A 27,361-nucleotide genomic window follows, 5' to 3' on the forward strand; every position below is an offset into this window, starting at 1 on the left:
TTAGTGGATGTTTGAAGTCAGTTCTGCTCAGGTTTATAAAAAAAGATCTGTAGTTCATCAAATTAACATAAACACGATCCACTAATGCTTGACTGTCAGAAAGTCTCTGGACTCCAGTTATTATACGTAATATTTATTATGTTTTATTTTGTGAAATGTTTATTGAAAATTGTGCTTGTGCTATATTTCATTAAAATAAAGGCCACTTGTTTTGATATATTGCAAATATGTATATGTTGTATCAGCATGTTTACGCTGTGAACACTAAAAGCGGTAACCTACAGCAGTTTTCTTTTCTGGTTCATTTTAACTGAAATGAGTTTGGTTCATTTAAAATATACTTCATGTGAAAACACCCGTAGTGTCTAAATTCTTTTTGGGGCCACTGTAAAGTCACAATGAAGTTGATGGTACCAACGTCAAACAGGAAGTGAGGCTGAGTGCATCTCAGACACTTTGACGTCGTTTGTTTAGGAGTTTTGTAGCTTGTTTTGTTCCAGTGAATAATCAGTGGTGAGAAACATAGACCACATTACTGCATGTAACGTGTTTGCAAGTGTCTTAATACAAAAGTGAATTTGGTTTCACTTTATTTTGATGGTCCCTTTAACACATTGTGTTGACTATAAGTAATGTTACACCTACGTATATACTAACTGTCATTAGTGTGTTAGTACAGTATAAGTAGATTGGTAGGGTTATGATTAGAATAAGTTGACATGTACTTGCAAAGTTACATATAGTCAGTAGATTATCTGTTGGGAGACTATGACTATAAATGAATGAAAATGCATCATGTGACAGCCCGGTTGAAGAATAAAGGATTTAACTCGTGCACTGATGTTGTACTGTCTTCCTTAATGTGTTTATTGTGCTTATAGACTTCACAACAAGATAACAGATGAATAAACAATATTGTAAAATGTAATGAATTCACATTCATAAAAATTAGACAAAAACAACCAACCTTAGCTGTGTGTGTGTGTGTGTGTGTGTGTGTGTGTGTGTGTGTGTGAGAGAGAGAGAGCGTGTACACATTTCAGCTTATGAATGTTTTTTTTTTTTTCTTTTTTCTGTTGTGTTTGTTGCACATTTTGATGCCTTGATGACAGGGGCAGGGGGCTCCCATATAAAGCACTGTGGCTTCACCACTCAAATTCAGATGCAGTGTGTTTTCCATATTATAGTTTTGAATTTTTAAATTAGTTTTTATTTTAATATCGTTTTCAAATTTCCTATAATTTCAGTTTAGTTTTAGTTCGTTTCATTAATGGTTTTGTTAGTTTTAGTTTCGTTTTTATTTTGTGAACACGTTTCTATTTAGTTTTTATATATTTTAGTTTCAGTTTTAGTAATTATAGTTTAACAGAGTTAATGGAATACTTCCAGTGTAGACCAAACAAGACATTTAATTTTAGCAAAGTTGAATGTTTGCAGTTTACAGTTAACTCTTGTGCAAACCTCTTAATAATGAAAATAAAATATGCAACTTATATGTATACAATTTATCAATTCATATTCATTTATATTAAAGATTAAATCTTGTTTAATATGCCAATAGTTTATAAACATCAAGCTAATCAAGGTTTTCAGAGTTACTAGACATCATCAGGCAGCTGAGTTTTTATCAGGGTTGTAGCTAAATTCTGCAGAACAATGGCCCTCCAGTGCTGGGTTTGAGGAAACATGCCCTACTACTCAAAAATAAATGCGATATGGTGATTTAAATGATGTTTGCACTTTGCACTTTACTTTGACGAGCCGCTCCAGCGGGCACGCGCTTCAGATGAGCAACGCAATCAATCCCAGTAAAGCCCCTTTTACACAGAAACACAGCGGCTATCGCTTTCTCTCATTTCGGATGCGTTTTATACAGTCGAGGCGGTGCTCGTGTGATGGACTCGAGGCGGGTTACCATAGTAATCGCACAGCTGACAGAATGACTATATTCACTGAAGTCAGCTCATCCAAAACTTTTAATAATGTGTCTGTTAACTCATTCTCATGCTGTTCTCGCAGGTCGAGCACGCTTTTAAACGCTCGTGCGCTGTAAGGTGTGCATTATTATTATTTCCCATTTCATATTGTATAGTTATTTCCCATTTCATAGCCCGCGTCTTGTTTTTTAAATGCAAAAAGGCATTCTCTGTGAATAGCGCTTAGGACGCAGCTATTTCCCTGAACAACCACAGGTCCGATTTTCTGGCACAGAACAAGAGTTTATTAAATCACAAACACGATTATTTATTTTTTTCTAATTATTATTTTATTTTCGTTCGTTTTTCAGTTACTGTTGTTAGTTTCGTTTAGTTTTAGTTTTTCATTTATGTAGAAATTTTAATTTTATTTCAGTTTACGAAAATGTTTTTTGACCAATAGTTTTAGTCTTAGTTTCACTTTTCGTTTATGAAAATAACCTTGGTTTGAACAAAACCGAAACTAGGAACAGTTTGACTCTGGATGGAACACTATTATATATCATGAGCTTGATGTGGGAGTCCTCTATATACACACACACACACACACACACACACAGCTTGACATACATACTCAGGGTAAGTACTGTAATCCTACTGTATGTGTACAGTATGCTGTTCAGTTGGCTCATTTGGGGCAAAATTTCTTATTACTTTTGATACATTTGTATTTTTAAATACATAAATCTTTTTATTTTATTAGAATGAATTTGTCTTTCATCAGATTTACCAGATTTTATCATTTCTATTTGTGCTGGTCGATTATGAACAATAGGTAAAATCGAACTGCTATCAAACACTTGGGTGCTGCAAATATTTGACTTGCTCCTCCCCTTTGTGTGGCTCCTCCCCTTTGCGTGGCCCCTCCCCTCATCTCACTCCAAACTTTTGCTATAACTTGAGAGCCCTGGTAATGTTATATAAAGTGCGTATAGGGGATGGGGGCGTGACGTCACTGCTCTAGCGCCGCGGTGGCTGATGGGAAAAATCGCCATTTTGTGAGGCCACTTGTTGCGCGACGCGCCGAGGAAGTTGTAATATGAATGTTTTAAATAGGATACAGAAATTGAATAAACTGTAAATCAACATATTAAAGTTATTCCACAAAACATTATTTAGTCAAGAGCAGTGAGGGATTTCTTCTGTCTTTTGTTGTTTGATTAACATTAATGACAGACGGCACAGCTTTATTAGGCTGCTGTCACAAGACCTGTTTCACGGATCCAATACTTATACATATATGCGTTCGCAACTTAAGACAAACCCGACAATGCTTACGACCATTTTGACGTTATTTTGTGTGTATTTGGCCACTTAAGCGCAACACGCTGTGTTTGTTTGTTCGCAGCGCGCGCTTTGGATGTGACTGCAGCGCACAGAAAAGCGCCTCTGGAGCGCACGAGTACCGAAAGACTTAAGACGTGCAAATAATACATTTCTGTGACAATGCAACAATGACCGATTAGGCAATTGACAATTCTGTCAGCTGTACCGAAACGCGAGCTAAAGTCTTGTATCGCAGCGTGCAGCAGATGTGAAGAGAAGGTCAAAGAGAGACGACGAGGTTCAGCTGAATCACTCACGCTGTTTTCAAATGACTTGTGTGAATTTATTTACTCATCTAACCTACACGCTATATTGAATAAATGTTTTGCAGGAATTTCCCTCATTTTAAAGTCGAAAGCTGCGGGAATATATGCGCAATCCCAGACCGAAATTGAGGACCTGATTAAACATAATTCTACTGTACATAGAATTGTGAAACATGACTTTTCCAAAACTTTCTGGGTTTATTTATTTTTCCAAAACTTTCCAGGCCTGGAAATTGCGGTTTTAAAATTCCATGACTTTTCCAGGTTTTTCATGACCGTATATGAACCCTGAATGTGACGATCGGGTGCCGTTATATCTAAATCAGGCAAAAATATAGGTGCGGGTGGTTGGCCATCTTTTCCAGGTACCGTTTTCTTGCGTCCGGTAGAAGTTTGTCTCTGTATAGTACATTTCGTTCTTTTAATCGACTTTTCAACATTGTTTTTCGTTTTAAGTCTCGCCCGATGTGGCCTCACAATATGGCGGCGCCCTCTTGTTTACGTCCCAGAATGCACTGCGCAGTGACGTTGGTTGCCAAGCCCTGTTATATAAAGTGCGTATATGTTCTTGACTACCTTGTTCTCCTTTCCAACCAGGTGCCAAAAGACAAAGTCAAAAACAAAACAAAATACTGCAGAATAAAACAACAAACAGTGACTAAATGCCTAAATTCACTTGAAAGTGTCTTTCATCCTTTAATTTAACTCCGTGATCCGTCTCCGTCTTCTTCGCGCTCTCTCCGTGCAGTGCGCGGGCTCTGAGCACTTCCGTCAAGCCGCCTTTCACAATAACAGTCTCTATCGGTTAAATAACTTAAAGAGTACAAAGTAAGATATAATAAACACAACTAATATTAAGAAAGGACATAATTAAATAATGTAAGAATAATATATAAATCCTGAAAACTAATTAAAATAACTGAAGGTTATTTACACATCATATCTGTGTTTCTTCTGTTTTTAGTGCTGATGTCCTTCATCCACGCTGGACTCACTCAAGGTACTGTAGTTTGTAGTTCTTTGATGTTTATTTGTCCACAATGCAGTGTTTTTCTCACGAAAAGGTTTTGAGTTCATAACAGTGATTGATACAATGATACTGTAGGTGATCAATATTTACTCATATGTGTATTAATACAGAGAGACTAAAACCTGTAGTGAAGGTGACTCCAGATCAGCGTGTGTTCAGAGGAGAGACAGTCACTCTCACATGTGACATACAGCGAGCAGGAGACAATCAGTGGAGATACAGCTGGTTTAAAGATGGAAACACTTTCTATCCATACACAACAACAACAAGAGCAGAGTTCAGTTTCACAGCTGATTATGTGTCTTATAGCGGTGAATACAGCTGTAGAGGAGAGAGATCAGACATCAGTGCTGCTGTTACACTGACTGTATCAGGTGAGTGATCATATTAACATCTGTTCAATGCTCATTTAAATCATTATTTGTTGCTCCAGGGTGCATAAGTTTAGCATTGTAGCTCTGACTGATTTAATTTAATTTGCTAATAATTACATTAACAGCAACACTGAAATAACAGCATACAGTTTATGTGTCAGTCAGATACATGTGAAAGCTGTATTTTTTACTATAACCCTGTGCATTTTCTTTTGGAAAAAATAGAAAAATTTAATTTAAAATGATAAGTTAAAAACCCAATCATCATGTAGTTATATGTTTTAAATAGTTATATGTTAGTTACATGTTCATTTCTTTCTCTTTTATTTTTTCTCATTTAGTTGAGTTAGTTGTTTAAGTGCATGATATTCTAGAGTCACTCATCTACTGAAGACCTGTAGCCTATGATTGCTGTTATTAATGCTGTTATCACATGTTCTAGTCACTGTTCTGTTCAAATGCAGAACTGCATAAGATGTTTATGGGATGTACATTTTTATCAGTGATTTTGATACTGATTTACTGTTTTAGGAATTTAGTAACTTGCATAGAGTTCAGTTATTTATGAGAATGATTTTTTTTTTTAACTAAAGTCTCTTAAAACTCTCAGGACTCTCATCTACATTTTAAAGTCAGAAGGAAACAGAAGTAGCATCAGATCATATCTATGGGATCAGATTCCCGCCTAAAGTATTGCAGTCACGGATAAAAAAATAACAAGCTTGAAAACAAAATTTAAAAACGCAAGTAAAAATATATTGTACAAGATTTAAAAACGAAAGCAAAATTTTTCCGAATAGCAAACAATGGTCACGGATGGAAAAATAATAAGCGTAAATCAAAAAATTAATAACGCATTTTTAAAAATAATAAGCATGAATCAAAACTTCAAACACGTTTAAAATCATATTGCACAAAATTGAAATATTAATGCAAAATTATCTGACTTGCGCACAAAATCATGTTTTCCTTGGTTATATTTCTCTGTTGTTTCTGCTCTCAGACATTTTCTTCTCATATTTTTATTTTTTGTGTGCTTATGCTGTTTTCCCTTCACTCTTGTTTCCACGTTCTGCGCTTGCTTTCCCAAATGTTGCAGTTAGAGTTTCATGTAAATCAGAGCAGGTTTAAGCATCATCAGTGGTCCACTAGTTCTTGATTGACAGCTCCTCCTCAGCCAATCAGTGGAAGAGGGGCGGTGACGTCACTCCAGTGCTCCTCATTAGCTCCGATGTTCAGTGTTCACTTGTACAGGTGAAAATGTTTAACTGTCAGCTGGGTAACATCTTTCCATACAGGACACCGTTATATGTGTCTGTATGTCACTGCTGTACGTCTGCCCGGCGATCCGTTAACGGTAAATTAGTAAATTGATCAATTAATTATGAATGAATGAATAATGTTTTTGCATGGACTTGGCTAGATTTGACTACTGATCAATGAAGTGGTAGTGTTACAGAGGAGACAGTTACAGAGAACAGGTCGATTTGATATGTACACAATGATTTATTTGCATAGTATGTGTATTTAAATAAACACTATGCAACAAGCTACATATATAATTGCATAAAATTAACGTTTTAAATATATAAGGTTAGAATACAGCAACAATATGAAAGTAAAACACCCAGCAGGTGGCGGCAAGTATCTTTAGAGTAAGACATTAAATCATTCATTCAAACGGCAGATTCATTCAGTGAGAAATAAAGTGAATCATTCAGTATGAAAGGCTGCTGTGTGTTGCTTGTAGGACACTGTTCTGCTGTGGCTTTGTTTGGACTCTTCATCAAAATAGAGGAAAATGAGAAAATAGTTACAATATAAGTCATTCAAAATGTACTTGTTATATTGATTTTATACTACAGTTCAATAAAGATTTTCAATGGAGCTGATATTCGGGGGAAACACGCTTCCTCCTGTGATATTCCTTATTGTTGTAAACACAAAATGTGATAAATCTTACAAAACCATCAACCTTATCAATTACACACTGTACATGAAAGAAAAAGCTGCAAAGCTGTTTACAAAAACAAAAAAAAAACAAATACATGACAAAAAATAAGCAAATTATTGCCTACACACAGTTTAACAAACTAAACAATTGTGACTGGGATGTATTACTCTTACTCATATTATTCTCTCCTAACAGTATAGGACTTATTATTAGTCAGATATGGGCGAACCAGACCTATATAATGGTGACTTCGAAAGCCAGGAGCATATTGTGGCTGCTCCATTTCGCGGTGTGGCCATAGCCGAATGAATACAGGTGAATATAACCACGACGGGTCGCTAGGATGGCTCATTTAACGTTAACGGATCGCCAGGCAGACGTACAGCAGTGACAGACAGACACATATAACGGTGTCCTGTATGGAAAGATGTTACCCAGCTGACAGTTATCCATTTTCACCTGTACAAGTGAACGCTGAGCATGGGCAGCTAATGAGATGCACTGGAGTGACGTCACCGCCCCTCTTCGACTGATTGGCTGAGGAGGAGCTGTCAATCAAGAACTAGTGGACCAATGATGAGGCTTAAATCTACCCTGATTTACATGAAACTCTAACCGCAACATTTGGGAAAGCAAGCGCAGAACGTGGAAACAAGAGCGAAGGGAAAAACAGCATAAGCACACAAAAAATAAAAATATGAGCAGAAAATGTCTGAGTGCAGAACTATAGAAAAATGCAGAGAAATATAACCAAGGAAAACATGATTTTGTGCGCAAGTCAGATAATTTTGCATTAATATTTCAATTTTGTGCAATATGATTTTAAACGTGTTTGAAGTTTTGATTCATGCTTATTATTTTTCTATCCGTTATTAATTTTTTGATTTACGCTTATTATTTTTCTATCCGTGACCATAGTTTGCTATTCTGAAAAATTTTGCTTTCGTTTTTAAATCTTGTGCAATATATTTTTACTTGCGTTTTTAAATTTTGTTTTCACGCTTGTTATTTTTTTATCCGTGACTGCAATACTTTAGGCGGGAATCTGATCCCATACATATCTTCTGTATTCTTAATGATTATCAAAAAAGAAAAATGAAGGCATGACTTGTTTCTGTCCATCACGTGTCAGTGTTTGAGTGGATCCTGAGATGTGATCACTGACTCAACAACAGACGCAGATATGAATGTGAGCTTGCAGTTGATTGTAAGAAAGAGGCAGTTTAAACCAGGGGTGCAAAACTCTGTTACTGTAGTTCTCAAATAAGCCTGAAGGACTTGATTAGTGTCACACCTGCCAGCCGGAGTGTGTATGATAGCCACAAGAGGGCTCTCCTTCTGTCTTTGTATTGATATTGTTATTTTGAGCCTTGATGACAACACTTTATTCTGATTGGTCAGATTCTGTGATGACAAGCAGACCTGTGTTGTGTGTTTATTCTAACAATTCAATTTCAATAATGCTTACAAATCTGTGTTTTTATAACAGTAAAGCTTTTTTAGTGTAGTCGCAGTGTTATATTGAGTCACGTTTAACAAAAAACACAGCTAAAAGCATACCCCCACTTTATTGGTATTTAAATAGTATATGTTTGTTGAAATTTATTCATGAACAGATGGTGCTGTATTAAGCAGTATATAAAAAGTGTTTGTTGCTCATGAAAACGTTTCTGAAACGTGTGTGTTTGACAAAGATTGCATTTATTTCACTCCACACCGTGCGAGCGTCTACCGGGAGCAGAAAGTGTCCGACTTGACGTCCCCGCTTTTAACTAATAAATGAACATACAAAAAAGTGGTCACATGACCCACACGGGTCCATTTTGTTTCCACTTTCAGGACATGTGCACATGTCACGTGACTCCATATTTTGTCCTGTGAAAAGTGCATTTTTCATCAATTTACGTACACATAATTTCCTACAAAAAATCTTAGTCACCTTCACTGGAAAGTAAAGTATTTTCAAAAATGTTACATATTTAATCAAATGTATCAGGCAATTACAAAAAAACCTCAAGGCAACTGTAATGGACTCACATAAGGCCATGCAGGCATACTGTCAGAGTACAAGTATATGATCTTTGTAAGGAAAAGAGTTAGAATGATCTAAATGTATTAGACGTTTTGCATGATTTTGTAATGCATTTGCAAGAATAGTAATTCACATACTATATCTGCACATATTATGATTTTTCTATTGAGAGGAATTGCTGTCTCAGTTTTCACAAGCAGTGAGGCGTCATTAGAGAAGAAGGAGATTTTACATGCATGTGCTTGTGTGTATGCTTGTCAGGATAAAGTGTATATTAGATTAAGGTTATGATGATTTTTACTTTTTTTTACTTTGAAACATATACATATACTTTGAAACAACACTGATTATAATGTTTTGGTATGATAACAGATATGATAGTTTAGTTATTCTTGTGATCCACGATGGTACATTTTCCTACCAGGGCTTACTGCGCACATAATTATTTTGTCCTTTTTTCACGCTGAACAACAATATTTAATGCATCTGCATTACTGTAAGGGGTACCCAGGGTGGTTGCTAGGGTGTTGCTACGCGGTAGCTAAGGTACCCAGGGTGGTTGCTAAGGTGTTGCTAGGGTTCCCAGGGTGGTTGCTAGTGTACCCGGGGTGGTTGCTATGGTGTTGCTATGCGGTTGCTAAGGTACCCAGGGTGGTTGCTAGGGTGTTACTAGAATGTTGTTAGCATGATTAGCAAGTGACTAGCATGTTGCTAGCATGATTAACAAGTTACTAGCATGTTGCTAGCATTTTTAGACATGCTAGTAACTTGCTAATCATGCTAGCAACATGCTAGTAACTTGTTAATCATGCTAGCAACATGCTAGCAACACCCTAGCAATCACCCCGGGTACCTTAGCAACCGCATAGCAACACCCTAGCAACCGCCCCAGGGTACCCTAGCAACCGCATAGCAACCGACCCGGGTACCTTAGCAACCACATAGCTACACCCTAGCAACGCCCCAGGTACCCTAGCAACCACCCCGGTTAGCCTAGCAACCGTCATAGCAAATCACTTGTAACAATCCAGAGCACCTTAGCTATCACATAGCAACACCGTAGCAACCACCTAAAATACCCTAGCAACCACTCTGAGGTTCATAGCATCTATCTATCTATCTATCTATCTATGTCTATCTATTTAATATTCCTATCTATCTTGTTTATTTAAACTTCAGACTTCTTCAAATGAACACCTTCAAACTGCAAGCTTTTAAAACTGCATTTAATAGGTCAGACTTTCTTAAGCCAACTTCAAAGTTTGTTCACAAACTTTTTTATACTCAAAGATTGTGTGCCCATTGACTTGCATTATAGGACTGACAGACTGCAATGGTTTGAGTTAAAAATCTTTGTTTATGTTCTACTGAAGAAACAAAGTCACCTACATCTTGGATGCCCCGGGGGTAAGCAGATAAACATCAAATTTTCATTTTTGGGTGAACTATCCCTTTAATTAAACACAACTGATTCTGCTAATCATAACGAGGTCTAGAGCGGTGATTCATTACGATTAGCAGAATCAGTTGTGTTTAATTAAGGATGAAGCTAAATTCTGCAGAGCTGCAGCTCCTGGTTAAAGTGAACTAAATGAAATAAACTGAAGAAATCCAGCATACGTCACCAAAGAGAAGTCTGTCGTTTCACTGGATGTATGTGTGGATCAATTGTTCAGTTCTGTGAAACATTTACAAAATTTCAAGGAAAGAGGTGTTTGAGTCACTATGCTTTTGTCTTTCTTCACAGATTTACCCAGATCTACACTGACTGTGACACCAGACAGTCCTGTATTCACTGGAGAGACAGTCAATCTGACCTGTGCTATAGAGTCTGGTCACAGTGACTGGAGATATGAGTGGTTTAAAGGAAGTACATACTACAGTTCAAAGTTACAGCCGTCTGATCGTTACACTGTAAACAGAGACACTCTCACTATCAGAGGAGCTACTGTATCTGATCAGGATCGGTTCTGGTGTAGAGGACAGATAAGATCAGTCTCATCATATTTAAGCTCTGCTGTTTATATCTCTGTGAAAGGTGAGTTGAATTTCATTGTCCTTCTGCACTACATGTATGATCACACATCCAATCAAAAGACATTCTCGTTTTTAGATGTTACATTCACGCTACTCATAAATATCATAATTTACACTTCATTTGAGGGTTTAATTGTTTAATTATCTTTTAACTTGTTAAGGAGCTGTTCACACAGGACCTGTGGCCGGTTGCATAAACATAGCCATTGTCTTAAGACTGCGTCTAAGTATTAGCCTGACTGACTAAAGTCAGTGGGGAAAGACTGTTGCATAAAATAAGTCCATGGTTGTCTTTAGTAAGTCTAATTTAGACAGTCTAATTCGCACTGCATTGTGGGGAAAGTAAGACACTGAACAGCTTAAACAAAATGGCCGACAGTCGGCGCTCGTCGCAGTTTTCCTTTGCTGAAAACATTTGCATATTGGAGGAATACAATGCTGCCAAATCGATTTTAATGAACAAATTTAGCGATTACAATTCAAACAATTAAAAAACACAAGGCTTGGGCCACAATAACGGCTAAAGTTAATAGTATAAATCCCACGGTCCCACAAACCGTCAAAGATGTACAGAAACGGTTTAAAAATATGGTACAGGAAGCAAAGAAGGAAATACCCAAACGAAAAAAACAGCAACCGGAGGAGGACCAAGTCCTAAATTAAAAAGAACAACGGAAATCATAATTGAAATATATGGAGATGAATCGGCGATATTTTGAGGAATCCCCGGAGGGAGGGAGAGCGGAGTTTCCTGCACGATAAGGAAGATGTATTGCCTCACTGCTGTTACATCAGCTCCGCTTGGACAGTCTCGTAAGTAGTAGTGTTTTTCGCTAATGTTTCTGTTGTTAAGTGTTCTGTAGCTTAGAAAGTGGTTGTTTTTTGTTTTTTGCATCCTTTTAGTTTAAGTAGCCTACTATTCTGCTGTTTTGGATTGAGTACCATGTCTTTTTTTTAGTAGATTGCGAGGTAACGTTAACGTTGGTCACTGAAGAAGCGCATGTGACAAATCGGGACCAAACAACACAAAGTGAAGGTAAAACACATATTTACAATCTTAAAACAACGAGTTATAACTCCCCAAGTTAACTTTCTGGTAATCCTTACTTAGAAATTAATCTGTAATACCATGGTGTAGCCACTAGATGCCTCTATAGCTCTCTATATTTTACAAGGATGAGCATCCTTTAGTTTCTGAGGACAGTGTTGTCAAACATAGTGAACTACTTACTGTTTTAGGTTTTGATTTTGTATATATGTTTAGACATTATCAAAGACTACTTTTTTGTCTAATTCTGATTTTTTTAATTTAAATGTTAATTTGTCAGCCTTTGACTGTAGCCTAACGGTAATACAATCTTGAACCAAGAAAAAACATTTTGTTACCCATAATCTAGCCTTTTCAAATCATGTTTACAGTTTGTGTCTGTGTGTACACACATGCCACAAAAGTCACCATGTCTCCTACCATTCCCATAAAAATTAAATAAAAAACAGAATGTCATTTTTTTTACTCTAAAATTACTGAAGACTACAGGAGGCTTAAGTAGCATGTAGTGGCAACAGCATTCTTGCAAATAAATATTTACGACAAAGAAATTGTTCCTGTCACTCATTAACATTGCTAATATTGTTTTGTTTTTTTATTAAAGGAGATGATTTGGACAGCACCCAAGTGGCACCTGTGGGAAGTGGCTCAGACACAGAGTCACAGAAAGGCACTGCAAGCAAGATAACCATGAACCATATACTGGAAAAGCAATATGAAGTATTAACACTGGAGGAAGCATAATTAAAATTAGAAATACAAAAACTGGAATTAGAGAAAACTAATCTAACATTGGAGCTACAGAATCTTGGAAATGAACTGTAGATCTCATTAACTGATATCCAAGAATTAATCAATTAACTACTTAATAATAGTTAAATGAAAGCAATGTTTGTTTACAAATATCTTTAAGTGTATTTAATAGATTTGACATGTATTTAAGTGAATATTAAAGGTGCTGTATGTAGGATTTTGACTTTACTAAAGCATAAAAATACCATAATATGTTTGCAGATATTTAAGAAACATGCTAAGTTAACATACTTGTTTATGTGAAAAACAATGCTACAGTCAGTTATTCTCCTTTGAAAATGTGCATTCCGACCCGGAATATTTGTGTTTGTTATGGTTTGTGAAACCCGCCCACTGCCAGTTTACCCAATTGTATTTCAGCACCGCGGGTTGCCAGTTGGTGTAAAACACAGCATTTTTAATTGTATTCATCGTCATGTGCGCTCGTTCCTGTTGACGTCATTGATCTGGCAACCTGCGAGTGCGTCAAGCCTGAGGAGGAGGGGCCGGGTGAAAAAAACCGTCTCCAATATGAATTTGGACTGCAATACCTAGTTCAACCACTCGGTGTCAATCCTACATACAGCACCTTTAAGGTAGTTCTGTTAAAGTGATTTTAAGATTATATTGTATTTCAGAAGTTACTGATCCTCTGTATGACATTTTTGTCAATATTGGTTTGATTAATAAATTAAAATGTGTCAAGTACATTTCAAAATAGTCATTATTTCAGTTTTCTCAATCAAACAGAGAAAACGTTTTCTACAATCATCTGTCGAATATAACGCCCAGATCTCCTGCCTCGGTGATCTCCAAAGCTGGTTCCTCAAGCATTCGGTCTTCCTCCAGGTCTGGGAGTGCAAGATCTCTATTAAAAGCAAAGTGATCTTTTACTACTATAATTTAAAATTGTTGGGGAAATGTAGCTAGGAGTTGAAATTATGGCTAAAATTGTATTCATTACCTTGCTAAGTTGTGTAAAACAACACATGCACAGATTATGTTGCAAACCCTCTCTGGTTTCATTTTGAGCTCTCCATGCAGACAATGAAACCTTCGTTTCAGGACTCCAAAACACCTTTCAATGACATTCCTTGTTTTGGCATGGGCTGTGTTATAGCGAGTTTGAGCTGCAGTGACTGGATTCAAGAAGGGCGTGAGAAGACAGGGTTTTAGTGGATAGCCAGAGTCACCTAAAAGCACCCCTTGCAATTCTCCTCTCTCAAATGCATCATGAATTTGGGAATTCACCAAAATTCTTGAGTCATGGGTTGATCCCGGCCAGCGAGCAACAGTTGAGCACTCTGAGTTTGGCATCACAGATTGCCTGCACATTGATACTGTGGTAACCTTTCCTATTGACAAACAAGGGCTCATGGGTTGAAGGTGCTTGAATCCTAATGTGTGTTCCATCAACAGCCCCGATTACATTAGGAAATCCAGCAATGTCGAAAAAATCCACTTTTACCTTATTCAAGGTAGAGACATCAGTCGGATACAGTGGAAGTCTGCCTGACAGCACACAGGAAACTCTATGAATGATTCTTGATGCTGTAGACTTGTGTAACCCAATTACATCTGCAGCTGCATTAATAAAACATCCTGTGGCAAAGCAGCGTAGTGCTAGACATATTTGTAGCAGGGGAGGGATGCTACAATTTCATGAAGTTTCGGGCCTCAGCTGCTTCTCCAAGTCAAATGCTAATTGTTGAATCACATGACTTGGAAATCTCAATTTTTCGAACAGTTCCTTTTCAGAAAAGGACTTCCAGTGGATTTGAACGGTCTTTGAAAACCCTTTCTCTTCTTATTGCACGTTCATAAAACCAAAGATTAAAATTTGCCATAGCACAAGACAAACAAAAGTCTGGCCACTTTTCTGAATCTAGCACAGCTGACAGTTGGTTTCCATGGCAACATAGATTGTAAGGAAAAGTTAGCCATGAGGTAATCAGTCTTACTTTTTAGTCTTAAATTAGACTAATCTAAGATTTTATGCAACTGGCTTACAAAGTAAAGACCAGTCTTAAAGAAAAAAATTAGATGACTATCTTATAAGACTAGTCTAAAACAGTTTTATGCAACCAGCTCCTGTTCTCGTGTTCACAACAGATGCAACAATGAAACTGGTTACTGGAATCTCAAAATGTATTATAAATTTGAACTATGAAGTGTCATCTTAAAAACACAACACTCACGGCACTATATATATACATATATATATATATATCAGTGGCGTTCCGTCCATAAGCTGCGAATGCACCGCATACCAGGCGTCTGAGAGAATGAGTTCACGGGCTAATTAATATGAACATGATAAGTTGATACCTTAGAATTTGAGATGTGACATGAAGCTTAATAAAGCGTTGGGAATAAGTACGTAAAATTATTTATGAAGAACAGTGGTCATTTTCTGTAAATCTAGTCAGTGACAGAAGCTTCCGGGTAAACGGATTCTCCTCAGTTTTGGCGCCTCCGCTCTGTTGCTATGACTCCTCTGTTGCTATGACTCCACCGCTCTGTTGCTATGACTCTTCATGATGTTTTGATGCAAAACTAACCCGAAATCATATGAAAAACAAACATCATAACTGTATATTTTCATGCTTTCTCAAGCAAAGCAAATTTTGAAAGTCCACTAAAAACATATCTGGTCATAGACAATGTTGAAGACGTTATTGTCAACATGCCTACGTAGTAAATAAAATTAAACAGTTCATAAAAATGTGTATATAAAATTTTAAATAACAAACATCAGGAAAAAATAGGAAACAATACCTTTGTTTTCCGTATACTTGTGTCGCTTACAGTTAAAGTCCTTCTGTGATTTTATTATTGTTTGCAGTGTTATATTTTTTTTTATTTATTTGGTATTTTGCATGGTCTATTATTGTCATCCGGGTGGGAGTTTGAACTCCTATTCACTGGGAATAAAAAAAAAAATCATTCAGTTGATGCAGAGAGGTATAGACCGGGGCAATCCCCCCCTCCCCCCACGCTCTGAATATTACTTATCATAACGTAACTACGTGTAAACGTTATTTGGCGGTATATGTAATTTGTATATGTGACCCATGTGCTATATTCTAACTCTTCTACCTTTATACAATAGTTTTGTGAGAAACAGCCCAAAAGTGTCTGAAATATTTTAGACCACATCATTCTGCCATCAGAGCAATCAGACAATATCAACCAGTATGAATAAAAATAAATAAATAAAAACTTAAACATTTGAAATATCTGCCATTTTCTTTTCGTGTTTTCAGAGGAAGGATGTTTAAGTGATAAGACACAAAGCATGTAAAGGTGTTTTGAGCTGGTTTGTTTACATCAGCATGGGTTTGATAATGACGTTTCATTGGTTCAGACTCATGACATCAAGTATTCACAACAATATTCACAAAGCTGGATCGGTGCGCTTTACAACAATACCACACTTGTTCTGAGGGGAAGCAGCTGTCGAGTATTGAGCAGAAAAACTGAAAACTTTAGAAAGCACACAAATAAAGGCATTTTTAGATGTTTGATTGCTATGTGGAGCATTAGGATCACTAGACGAGAGCTTAATTAACTCATTTTTGTGAAAACCTCGTTCAACCAAAACTGACCTTTCACTTGTTTTGCCTGCAGCTCATAATTAGTCCGTTCACGTTCAAACTCATTTTTCCAGCACAGGTCACATTTATACTGAATAATACAGAGGAAAATACAGCTGGAAGAAAGTGCAATGTTTCTCAATGTGCATTTATCATTATTGCAGTTACACTGAAAAGTTTCATTTATTTATTATTTCATTTCCTAACCAAATATTATATAAATATTCACATGATCAATAACAACAACAAAAAAGCTGAGAAACAGGTTAATACGTTATTAACTTTACTATACCTAAAGTTCTCGGAGGAATTATTATGAAACCATTTAGTTGACAGGAGCAAAAAAACAAGAGACCATCACTCTCATCTCCATATCAGTGTTATGAAAATACAGGAGCTCAGATCAGATCTTGTTTCTGACATAATTCACTGAAAGCTCTGTCTTCTTTCTTTACAGATTCACCCAGATCTACACTGACTGTGACACCAGACAATCCTGTATTCACTGGAGAGACAGTCAATCTGACCTGTGTTATAGAGTCTCACAGTAACTGGAGACGGAGAAATAGCCTGACATATGTCTGGAGATCAGACTGGACACCTGAGTGGAGATATGAGTGGTATAAAGACACAGACAGTGTAATGTTACAGACGTCTGATCGTTACACTGTAAACAGAGACACTCTCACTATCAGAGGAGCTACTGAGTCTGATCAGGGTCAGTACTGGTGTAGAGGACAGAGAGATGAAAGACCAAAATCATCACAATCAAGCTCTGTTTCTCTCTCTGTGAACGGTAAGATTAATATCATTGTCCTCCTAAACGGTGTTTCCAACAGATTTTCAGGGAAAGTAGTTTGTATATACATAAATATAAATGCATATATGCTGATGTCACTCACAATGCACTTTTGTAGCCCGTTAGACAGATTGTGTTTGTGACTGAGTGTGTGGCAGAGAAAATGGTTTTGTGTCATTTTGAGGGAAAATGCATGCATTTAAAGGTTTGAGTTCACAACTAGTCATTTTTCATTGGAATAATTTTACTAATTTCAGTTTGATTTAACAACACAATGTATTTAAATTTATTTTAAATGTATAGCTCAATTAAAAGTGTATAAGTGTATGAATAGCATAAGAGAGTTTGCCAAACACAGCTATTCAAGATAAAAGCCATACAGTCTGCTTGCAACGTCAGTGACTTCTAATGAGAGACATGAAGCTGGTGCTTATTTTTCAAATGTTTTCCAAACTGGGCTGCAGATGACAAAGTCAGGATATTATGCAGCTGAGAGTCAGTTAGTTTGCTGCTCAAGTTCATCAGACTCCGAGGTGTAGGGTAGGTACTGTCTCGCGTAGCCAGACTGACGGCTGAAGGTCTGGAATAGATGGCAGGTTTTATTGGCCAAGGCCCGCCCATGAGGCCATTTGACCGACATGTCAAACAACCAATCACAGTTCGTTTCGTTCAGCGTCACGTTTCGGGGTGAATAAATGTCACCACAATAGAGCGGGGAACTATGACGTCACTCTGTAGGCAGATCGACGGTTAGCATGAAACTGGTTCCTCCACAAAAAGTCAAAGGGATTTTTCCATAGGCTTTTGGATTATTGCCAAAAATAAACTCTGTGTTCAATCATAGTTCATGAAACTTACACGTTTTGTCCATCAAGATAATCTTCACAAAATCTTCACAAAATAATATAACTTTGAATTTTGAAGCTGAAATAAAAGCGCTAGAACTGAAAAGCTAAACTTAGGCTATAAACGAACTACAGCACCACAGTCGCTCGTCTTCAGCGTCACCACCAGCGCGCTCCCAACAACTGTTTCAAACGTACTTTTAACATGTTTAGTGAAACGTATTTACTCTGTATATGAATTTTAATCCACGCTACATTAACCTTTTCATATAAACTGGAATAAATACAAAACTAGAGCCAAACTAAAACTGAAATAAGACATTAGTAATAAATGAAATGAATGAAATAATCTTAACTAAAGACCATTTAAAGCACATATTTCTGTACATTTCGAAATAAGGTGCATTAAAAGTCAATAAATCCTTGATTAATATGAATATTTTAATTAAAAACGTGTCTCCACATACTATTCAATAAAATTCTAGTGCATTTAATCTTTTAAAGAACAGCAGAGTGAGCGAATTTTTGGATATGGTAAGATTAAACTTATTTTAGTGAACAAAGTACCACATTTCAGCTCTCATTTTGTTAGGGTGGTTAGTTACAAAAAAAAAATTAAAATTATCCTTGCTTCTAGGAAATCCTCAATGCTTTCTAAGACGTTTTCTAAACATTTACTTTTAACATGTCTTTAAGCACTATGCATCATTAAAGTTTCACTTTCACCAAGTAAAGCCGGCAAATGTAGTGTTTACATGTAATAATCGTAATATGAGTTTACCTTACGGTCCGAACCAGAGTCTCTGCATCAGTGAGCGATAAAACGAGCTTCTTCCATCCGAAGACGTGTCGCATTTCAGGGCAAAGCAAAAAAACATTGTCGAACAACAATATAAAATGCAGGAAACTATTCATTGGTTATCCTAAAATTAATTGTATTACAAATTATACTACAACTGGAAAATACTGTAAATTGATAAACTGTTCGGTGTGATGACGCTGAATGTCTCCGACAGCGTCTGTAGTCCCATTTAGCAACTTAACAACCGTCTTTTTTAAGAAACGTAACAGTTTAAAAAAATCAGGAGTGGGGTGTAACTGGTGTGTTTTATGTTGTAGAATAAAACGTGAAAGTATCTTGAGCTTGTGTGAACCACGGACCTTATTTCAGGGATTTAACCAAAATCCCATTCAAAAAACCCATTGACTCTGTGACGATGAACCGGAAGTGATAAAATGCACTCGCTTCCGGGTTTCGCCTACAAAGTGACATCATAGTTCCCCCACTCTATAACAGAAAATAACTATAACTATAACTGTAAAACTCTCAGATGTATTTGAAAGATTCTGTGCCGCGAACTTTAAATATTTCACATACTTTTGAAAATCCAGCGTTTATTTGATCCTGACAAGCGCTCGTCGTCAGTTATAAACATGACAGCTTTCTTCTTTCGTGAGAGGGTTTGGTGTCACGGCATCTTTGTTTCCAGGAGGAACGTTAAAGAACGTGACACACACGTCTCCCGGAAATCCTGTATAATTCAACCAATCCGACGAGGACTTCGAAACTCCTGAAGTGTTTCCAGATAAGTGCGCCGTATGCATGACATCTGAGGCTGAGACTAGGTACTGCCAAACAGAGACAATATCATTTGTGCCTGTTTGCATCCGGAAACTTCACTGGCAGTGATTTTGAGTGGATCAAGATCTATCAAGCTTAATGCTATATTATTATTATTATTATTATTATTATATGCTTAAAACACTGATTGTTTCATGAATTAAACAAGGTCTCAAGGCCACTTTATAAAGCTCAATCGATGATCAACCTGTGATGTTTCATTTCAAAGAGATCAATGGTGTTGATTAAATGCATTGAACAGCGCTGATGACAAAATGTTGTCTAAATGTTGCATGAATACTTCAACAAATATCGCTTTAATCTTCTAAGAACTTGTAGCAAACTGCTTCACAAATGTCTTGACCTGAAGAAGGACAGATGTAGGTAATCGCTAAAAAAATATTATTTTATGTTTCCTGTGTTGCACTTCTAATCTTAGTATGTTTTAGGGCTGTCAAAATTGCTGAAAAAACTAAATTTGAATTTTGTACTTAAATATTATCTATATTTGAATTTTAACCAATTAATAGTTACCTGCATTTTATATTGTTCAGGGATCAACGCTAAGGATTTTTTCTACTGAAACTATTTATATGTACAAATCATCCAAGCACCTAATTTCTAGGCATTTCAAATATACATTTGATTAACATTGCTAAATATTATTAAACTGTTGTCAAAATATTTCACAGAAAATAACAAAATACAAACATAAAAGATATAAAGTAAAACAAAGTAGCCTACAATAACCAGTGTGTTAAAACAAAAATGCAACAATAAAAAAAAAAAATCAAGGAAAGGCCCTAATGAAGAAATCGGTTGAGAGATATTTTTTAAAAGTGCATAATGATAACTTTTGACAACGTTTAATTCAGGTGCGAAGGGGGGGATCTGCTGAAGGAAGGGTGTTCGATATGACGATTTTTGATCGTGGACTATAAAAATGTCTCCACGATCTGCCTTTTTGAAGAAATATCGTAGTATCTTGCTACAGCGCACATTCTATCAGCTGCAGTTCTGGCGCCGCCGTCTCTATGTACTGTACAACACCACATAACATCAGTGTTAACTCAGCGTAGAGTTACTCTCACGGGACACTGCACTTATTCGCAATCACAAAAGTACATTATCTGCATCTGCTTCAAAGACTTACTGGTTAAACGATTCATTCGTGTGCTGTTCTGACGAGCGCCTTTTCTGAGCACATACACCCAAAGCGCGCGCACTAAAAAGCCCGTCAAACAGCGCCTGATTACTGAACTAAGTTATGTTTTGTGCCAATACTGTTAAAACACACAAGGTTTATATATAGACTCGGTTATGTCTAAAATGAAAGTAAACAGCTGAGAGAAACGGATGCGTGTCTGTATATTAGATGCGTGCAGGTCTTAAAGGACAGAACTAAACATGCTGCCGACTGTCATTAAAGGGGTAGTTCAACCTAAAAATAAATTTCTGTCATTATTTATTCACTGACATGTTGTCCCAAACCAGTATTAATTTCTTTCTTGTGCTGAACACAAAAGATGATATTTTGAAGAATGTGGCTAACCAAACAGTTGCTGGTTCACACTGACTTTAACAGTAGGGAAAAAAATACTATGGAAGTCACTGTAGACCAGCAACTGTTTGGTTTTCCACCTTCTTCAAAATATAATTTATGTTCAGCAGAAGAAACTCGTTCAGGTTTAAAACAACTTATGAGTGAGTAAATGAAGGTATAAAAATAAAACACTAACCTATTTTAATTTTGGGGTGAATTATTCCTTTAATGTTAATAAAACACCAAACACAAAGAGAAAAATCACTCAATACTCTTGACTGAAAAACTTTAATACAGTTGCTTTAATAGGAATCAATCTATATAGTGTTTTATTTTTATATTTGTTCATTCAGTTTCTTGAATGCTCCTGATAAATACACCTATTGTAGACTACCTGAAAATAAAACACGGTTTATTTTATTTGTACATTATGTGTATCTTTGCTCTCATTTTTTAATAACAAAGATAAAATAATGACAACGATTTTTATCTTCACCCACTTTGGCCTAAATATCCGCCATACTTTTTTATATTTTGTTACCTTGAAAGGCTTTGTCTTTATAATAGGGAAATTAGTTTGGCTGTAATGCTCAAACAACTTGCAAAATAGAAAAACCAACATGACAAAGAATCGTGATAAAATCGTGAATCGTGATATTTCTAAAAAAAGAATCGTGATATTTTTGCCATATCACCCACCCCTAGCCGAGGGGGACCAAACCCATACAACCCCCCCACGATTGTGCCCTCCTAATGCCATTTTGCCCCTGCCCCTCCACGCCACTGCACAAATTAATTTTATATATAAATTACTGTGAGTTAATACTTCATTGCAAGTCTCTTTTATCTTTATCTTTGTCTGCTTTTATCTTTAACAGCTTTACCCAGATCTACACTGACTGTGACACCAGACAGTCCTGCATTCACTGGAAAGACAGTCAATCTGACGTGTGTTATAGAGTCTCACAGTGACTGGAGATATGAGTGGTTTAAAGGTGGAAACAACAGAGTAATGTTACAGTCGTCTGATCGTTACACTGTAAACAGAGAAACTCTCACTATCAGAGGAGCTACTGAGTCTAAACAGGGTCAGTACTGGTGTAGAGGACAGAGAGATGAAAGACCAAAATCATCACAGGAGAGTAACCAAATAAATCTGTCTGTTAATGGTGAGTAAATACTATGATAAACATTTGCTTTTTGTTGACCATTAATATACACACTGATGAACTAAAAAATAATTATCAGTTTTGTGTGGCTTAAAAACGCCTCCTTTTGAGGCAAATAAGGTTTATCATCAACCTTATTATTATCATTGAATGTTTATCAATGTTATGTTTATTAAAATTAATGTTATACTCAGCAGGAGCACAGGGGTTGAAGTCAGAAGCCTTAAAGTATTAGGTTTTATGAAATATTATCATGTATGACTTACAATCAGATCTGCATGTTTATGTTATCCGGTCTCAGCAGCTTCATCTCGTCTTCTGGTCACTGGAGTGGTTTTGGGATTGTGGTGCTTGTTGATCTTCATCTCACTGCTGCTGCTGCTGTGGAGATACAAGAAGAACAAAGGTGTGGAGCAGTTCATAACATGATTAATACAACTGAACAGCAACAAAGGAAAGATACAGTTTCTGAATAAAGGCTCATGAGAAGATCTCACTGTAATCACTGCAGATACTCTTAAGTGACCATAATGCTCTTTGTTTCTATTATAGATCAGCAGCGTAACATTAACCAGACATCAGTCCCAAATCAATCTGGAGAATCTCAACCAGAAAACTCTCCTCTACAGTCTGGTCAGCCTCAATAACTGATCAATTAAAGGGATAGTTCACACACACACACACACACACACACACACACAGAATTAAGCATGTTGTTTCAAATCTGTATGACTTTGACATCTGTGGAACAAAAAAATATATATTATTATAATTATTAATATAATATGTACAAATAATACAAATAAAAAAAATCAGTTGGGTTCAGTTTGGACCGCAGCATTCTTAAAAATATATTTCTGAACCATCCCTTTAAGCTTCATGATTTTGTTTTTCTTCAAGACTGCTTTGCTGTTTACATTTTCTCCTCAAATGTTTGTTTTCTGTCCAGCAGATCCTGATCACATTTATGATGACGTGACTGAAGTGAAGAAGAGACACAAAGGTTGAGTTTTAAACCATCTTAAAACATACCATTCAAAATCAGCAAATATCATTCATTAATGTTGACGTTTGTTTTAGATGATCCAGAGTCATATTGGGAGGTCATATATTCAGAGGTCACTGTTCAGAAAGAGATATCTGTGGATAAAGGTTAAAAACCCCTCTTCACTACAACTGGACGATATGTTATCAGTCATTAACCAGTAACTTTAATAGTGTTTCAAAGTATGGTGCATAAAATAAAAAAATAAATATAGTTTTGTTTGTTTTTGCAGATGATCGCATGGCAGAGTCAAATGAAGTGACATACTCAGAAGTCAGAACAAAAGTACAGAAATGCAAAAGCAAAGGTGTGCACATTTATGAACATTTTAATTTTGGGGGTGAACTATCTCTTTTAGTATTAAACATCATGCACCGTTTCTGCTACAGATCAGAATGACTTCTAAAGCTGTGTCTCACTGAAGAAATATATAAATCTTACATTTGATCATTATTTTATTATTGATGATTTGTGTTCTTCAGATGCCGATGCAACTTATGCTCTTATTAGGAAGAAGGGTAAACAAAAAATAAAATAAAACTAATTCTGTTACAATTGTTCAATTGTTTATTTTATAATAACTGACAGCAAGCTCACAATTTCACTTGTTGTAACATACTGGAGCATATATTTGTTCTTTTACATTATAAATCTGCTTTAAGTGATTCAGTTACTTGTGAAGTTCACTGTAATCTTAAAACTGTAAATGTGACTCTGGACGACAAAACCAGTCTTAAGTGTCAATTTTTCGAAATACAACTATTTGAAAATCTGGAATCTGAGGGTGCAAAAAAATCAAAATATTGAGAAAATCACCTTTAAAGTTGTCCAAATTAAGTTCTTAGCAATGCATATTACTAATCAAAAATTAAGTTTTGATACATTTACAGTAAGACATTTACAAAATATCTTCATGGAACATAATCTTTACTTAATATCCTAATGATTTTTGGCATAAAAGAAAAATCAATAATCTTGACCCATACAGTTTATTTTTTGCTATTGCTACAAATATATCCCAGCGACTTAAGACTGGTTTTGTGGTCCAGGGTCACAAATCATCAGCAGAATGAGCTCAAATCAGAGGTTTGCATTATTAACATCACCTGCATCATCTTTTCTCTGTTTAAAGGTCCCTGAGTTCAGTGAAGACAGCAGACGGCTGAAAGAGATTCACAGCAGCAGACACAGTAACGCTTGCATTGCTTCAGAAATCAATCTGAGTGAACTGCTTCTGCACATGCTTGACTGAAATACTTGAGAGATACGCACTGTATTATCTGTACACATGCAAGCAAACAAATCTATCTATAATATAGTAAAACACTTTTACCAGTGAGCACTTTTGTTCCAAGAATAATATATAGAATAAAAATAAAAAAATATTATAGAATAAATAATATAAAATATTAAACTGTAATTAGCCTTAGGTTGATGGTTAAATATATGTTTTTGTTTTGTCTTACAAAATAATGCTTGTGTTTTTGCCAATTCTTTTTTTTTTTTTTAACATATCCACATACTGCTTTTTACATTCATATATTTTTTTATACTTTTTTTGCAGTTAATGAAGTGAGTTTTATATTAAATAAATAAAAATACGAACAAAATCAAACATCAGTGTTTTATAGCTTTTCTAATCTTTTTGTATTCTAACTGTTTGTTTTCTTATTTATTATACAATTAACAAAAGCAAAAAAGGCCTCTAACACTAGCTTGCTCTATTCTTTTTCTATTCTATCTCTTTTCTTTTTATTTATTATATAATGAAGAAAAAAAACCTTGCTATATGTACTGTGTTAAACTAACTGAGACTTGTTAAAGCACTTGTGTATCATTGCTCTTTTGCTGGTTTTGATTGCTTCTATTGTCCTCATTTGTAAGTCACTTTGGATAAAATCGTCTGCTAAATGACTAAATATAAATGTTTTCTTTGCATGAGTTTTTCACAATTGTTAATCTACTGCCATTTTAAAAATAGGTTAAAGTAATTCCAGATTAGAAACAAGTCAGCCTTTTGCTTTGACTGTAGAACTTTTTTAATTAATTATTTTTTTTTTTTTTTTGAGGGCGTGGATTGATTATGCAGTTATTGTTATGAACAAAATAATCCACCATATGCTGGACAGTTGACCATTAGAGTAATGTCTGTTTCCTGAGCTGGAGGACATGTTTGTGTCTTCAGCATCTTTTACCAGATATGAGTCATGAACATCAGACACTGATGAGGAAACATGAATGAACACTTCTATGAGATCACCTCGTGGAGTCAGTCAGAGTCCAGCACATTATGATGAGAATCCTGCAGTTGATTCCTGAAGCGCACCTGACTTATATCTTCATGACAAGTAGAGATGATCAGCATCTTCTTTCTACAAAAAAGAACTAAGCAATATAATTATTTTAAGCAGACTTTCAGACTTTAAACAGAAATTCAAATTCTTAAATTAAGATGCATGATAAACAAACCAAAGCATAGCAGAAGAATATCATCAGCTCTGATGTGTTGTAAAGTGATGATACACTCATTCACCGCAGGACAATTACACACGCTACAGAAATAATTTTTTTATATTATTAAAGTATATACAAGCATGTAAAAGTTCAGAGTTCAAACTTGAACAAGAAAAAAAAAAAATAGAAATAGAATTGAAAACAAGTACTTTTTAAATGAATGGACAGAAGAGAAAAGAGACGATTCCTGGATTGTTTGTTTTTGAAGGGAGTGCATCCTCCGATCTACCTAAATGTGTTTATGTTCACGAGAATCATTCGTGATCAAGCTTCACCTCCAGAAGAAGTGAGTATGAGGTTATTTTATGAATCTTTCCTAATAATGTGCTAGTTAGCAAGTTCCGCGGCTAATGTAAACAGTCAGTGTTGGCAACACAGTTATTTAACAATATGTTGAGTAACATTTGTACAATCTTCAGTTACAACCGGTACATTTGATGGCAGCCGTAATGTTGAAGTGTCCCTCAGTGAAAATGAGTTTGACCCCCTGTAGAGTGTGTGGAAGCACAATAAAATTCATCTTCTGAGTCCATTTTCTAATATTTTGTTGATTTTAAATTGAATGAAGTTTGAGTGTGAGTTCATGTTTTCTCAGTATGTAGAACAGCCTGGAGCTCTTGGTTTCTGAGAAACTAATAAAAAGATTTAAGACAGAACAAGCACTGAATTAGGCTAAATATCCAAATATATAGATAGTTTTAGTCATTGTTGAACATTTTAAGTCAAATATATGTGAAGATTTTAAGTCATCTTAAGTCCCTCTTACATGTTTGCTGAGGCCCCTAGTGGCCCCTGGTTCAGAATCGCTGATCTATAAACATGATTTAAAAAAAAATATTTAAAAAAAACACATGAAACCACATCAGTCTCCTGATGATAAACAGTGGTTGGAGAAAGAAATTGCTTCAGAAATGATTTAGAACTGAAAAGTTAACTAAATGAGTTCAGAAACATTTGGAACACTTTGAGTTTATTATTATTATTATTAAAAAAGCACGTCTGACTGAATATTATACATGTTTATTAACTGACTGGACTGAATATGTGGAAAATGATAAAAACCTAACTGAACTGTAATATACTCTACCAGTCAAAAGTTATGAACATTAAGATTTGTAATGTTTTTAAAGAAGTGTCTTCTATATATCATGTGTAGTGTTCAGTTAATTGTTGAATCCTATCTAGTGTTTTGTAATATCTGAAGTGTTCCTGCAGCTCAAACAGTACAGCATGGCACTAGAGATGACAAGCTCCTGAGTTCAGTTTCCAGGGAATACATGAACCAGTGAAGCGCATGCACTCACAGCAGCAGCAGAAGTGAGGGGAAACAGTGACAGAGCGCACAGGGCCCAGAATTCCTAGCGATGCCACAGAAGAACCATTCTTGGTTCCCC

At 35.9% G+C, this 27,361-nt stretch overlaps 1 protein-coding gene across 3 annotated transcripts in view; it reads left to right on the plus strand.

The window, feature by feature from the left end:
- LOC131544800 (sialoadhesin-like) overlaps positions 1-25,053 on the plus strand; it is a 222,623-nt gene extending 197,570 nt beyond the window's left edge. For 2 of the 3 annotated variants that reach the window (XM_058783268.1, XM_058783269.1), the window contains exons 5-13: positions 10,706-10,996; positions 16,889-17,227; positions 22,118-22,408; positions 22,710-22,814; positions 22,961-23,041; positions 23,358-23,411; positions 23,489-23,560; positions 23,686-23,760; positions 24,586-25,053. In XM_058783268.1, the coding sequence (XP_058639251.1) occupies positions 10,706-10,996; positions 16,889-17,227; positions 22,118-22,408; positions 22,710-22,814; positions 22,961-23,041; positions 23,358-23,411; positions 23,489-23,560; positions 23,686-23,760; positions 24,586-24,593 (1,316 nt within the window). In that variant the 3' untranslated portion in view covers positions 24,594-25,053. Of the gene's footprint in view, positions 1-4,532; positions 4,569-4,708; positions 4,973-10,705; positions 10,997-16,888; positions 17,228-22,117; positions 22,409-22,709; positions 22,815-22,960; positions 23,042-23,357; positions 23,412-23,488; positions 23,561-23,685; positions 23,761-24,585 lie in introns of all 3 variants that reach the window. The other variant, XM_058783270.1, reaches the window with a different exon arrangement.
- The last annotated feature ends 2,308 nt before the right edge of the window (positions 25,054-27,361 follow it).

Source organism: Onychostoma macrolepis, chromosome 07 (assembly GCF_012432095.1).
Source record: "Onychostoma macrolepis isolate SWU-2019 chromosome 07, ASM1243209v1, whole genome shotgun sequence".
In the NCBI taxonomy this organism is placed as follows: domain Eukaryota; kingdom Metazoa; phylum Chordata; class Actinopteri; order Cypriniformes; family Cyprinidae; genus Onychostoma; species Onychostoma macrolepis.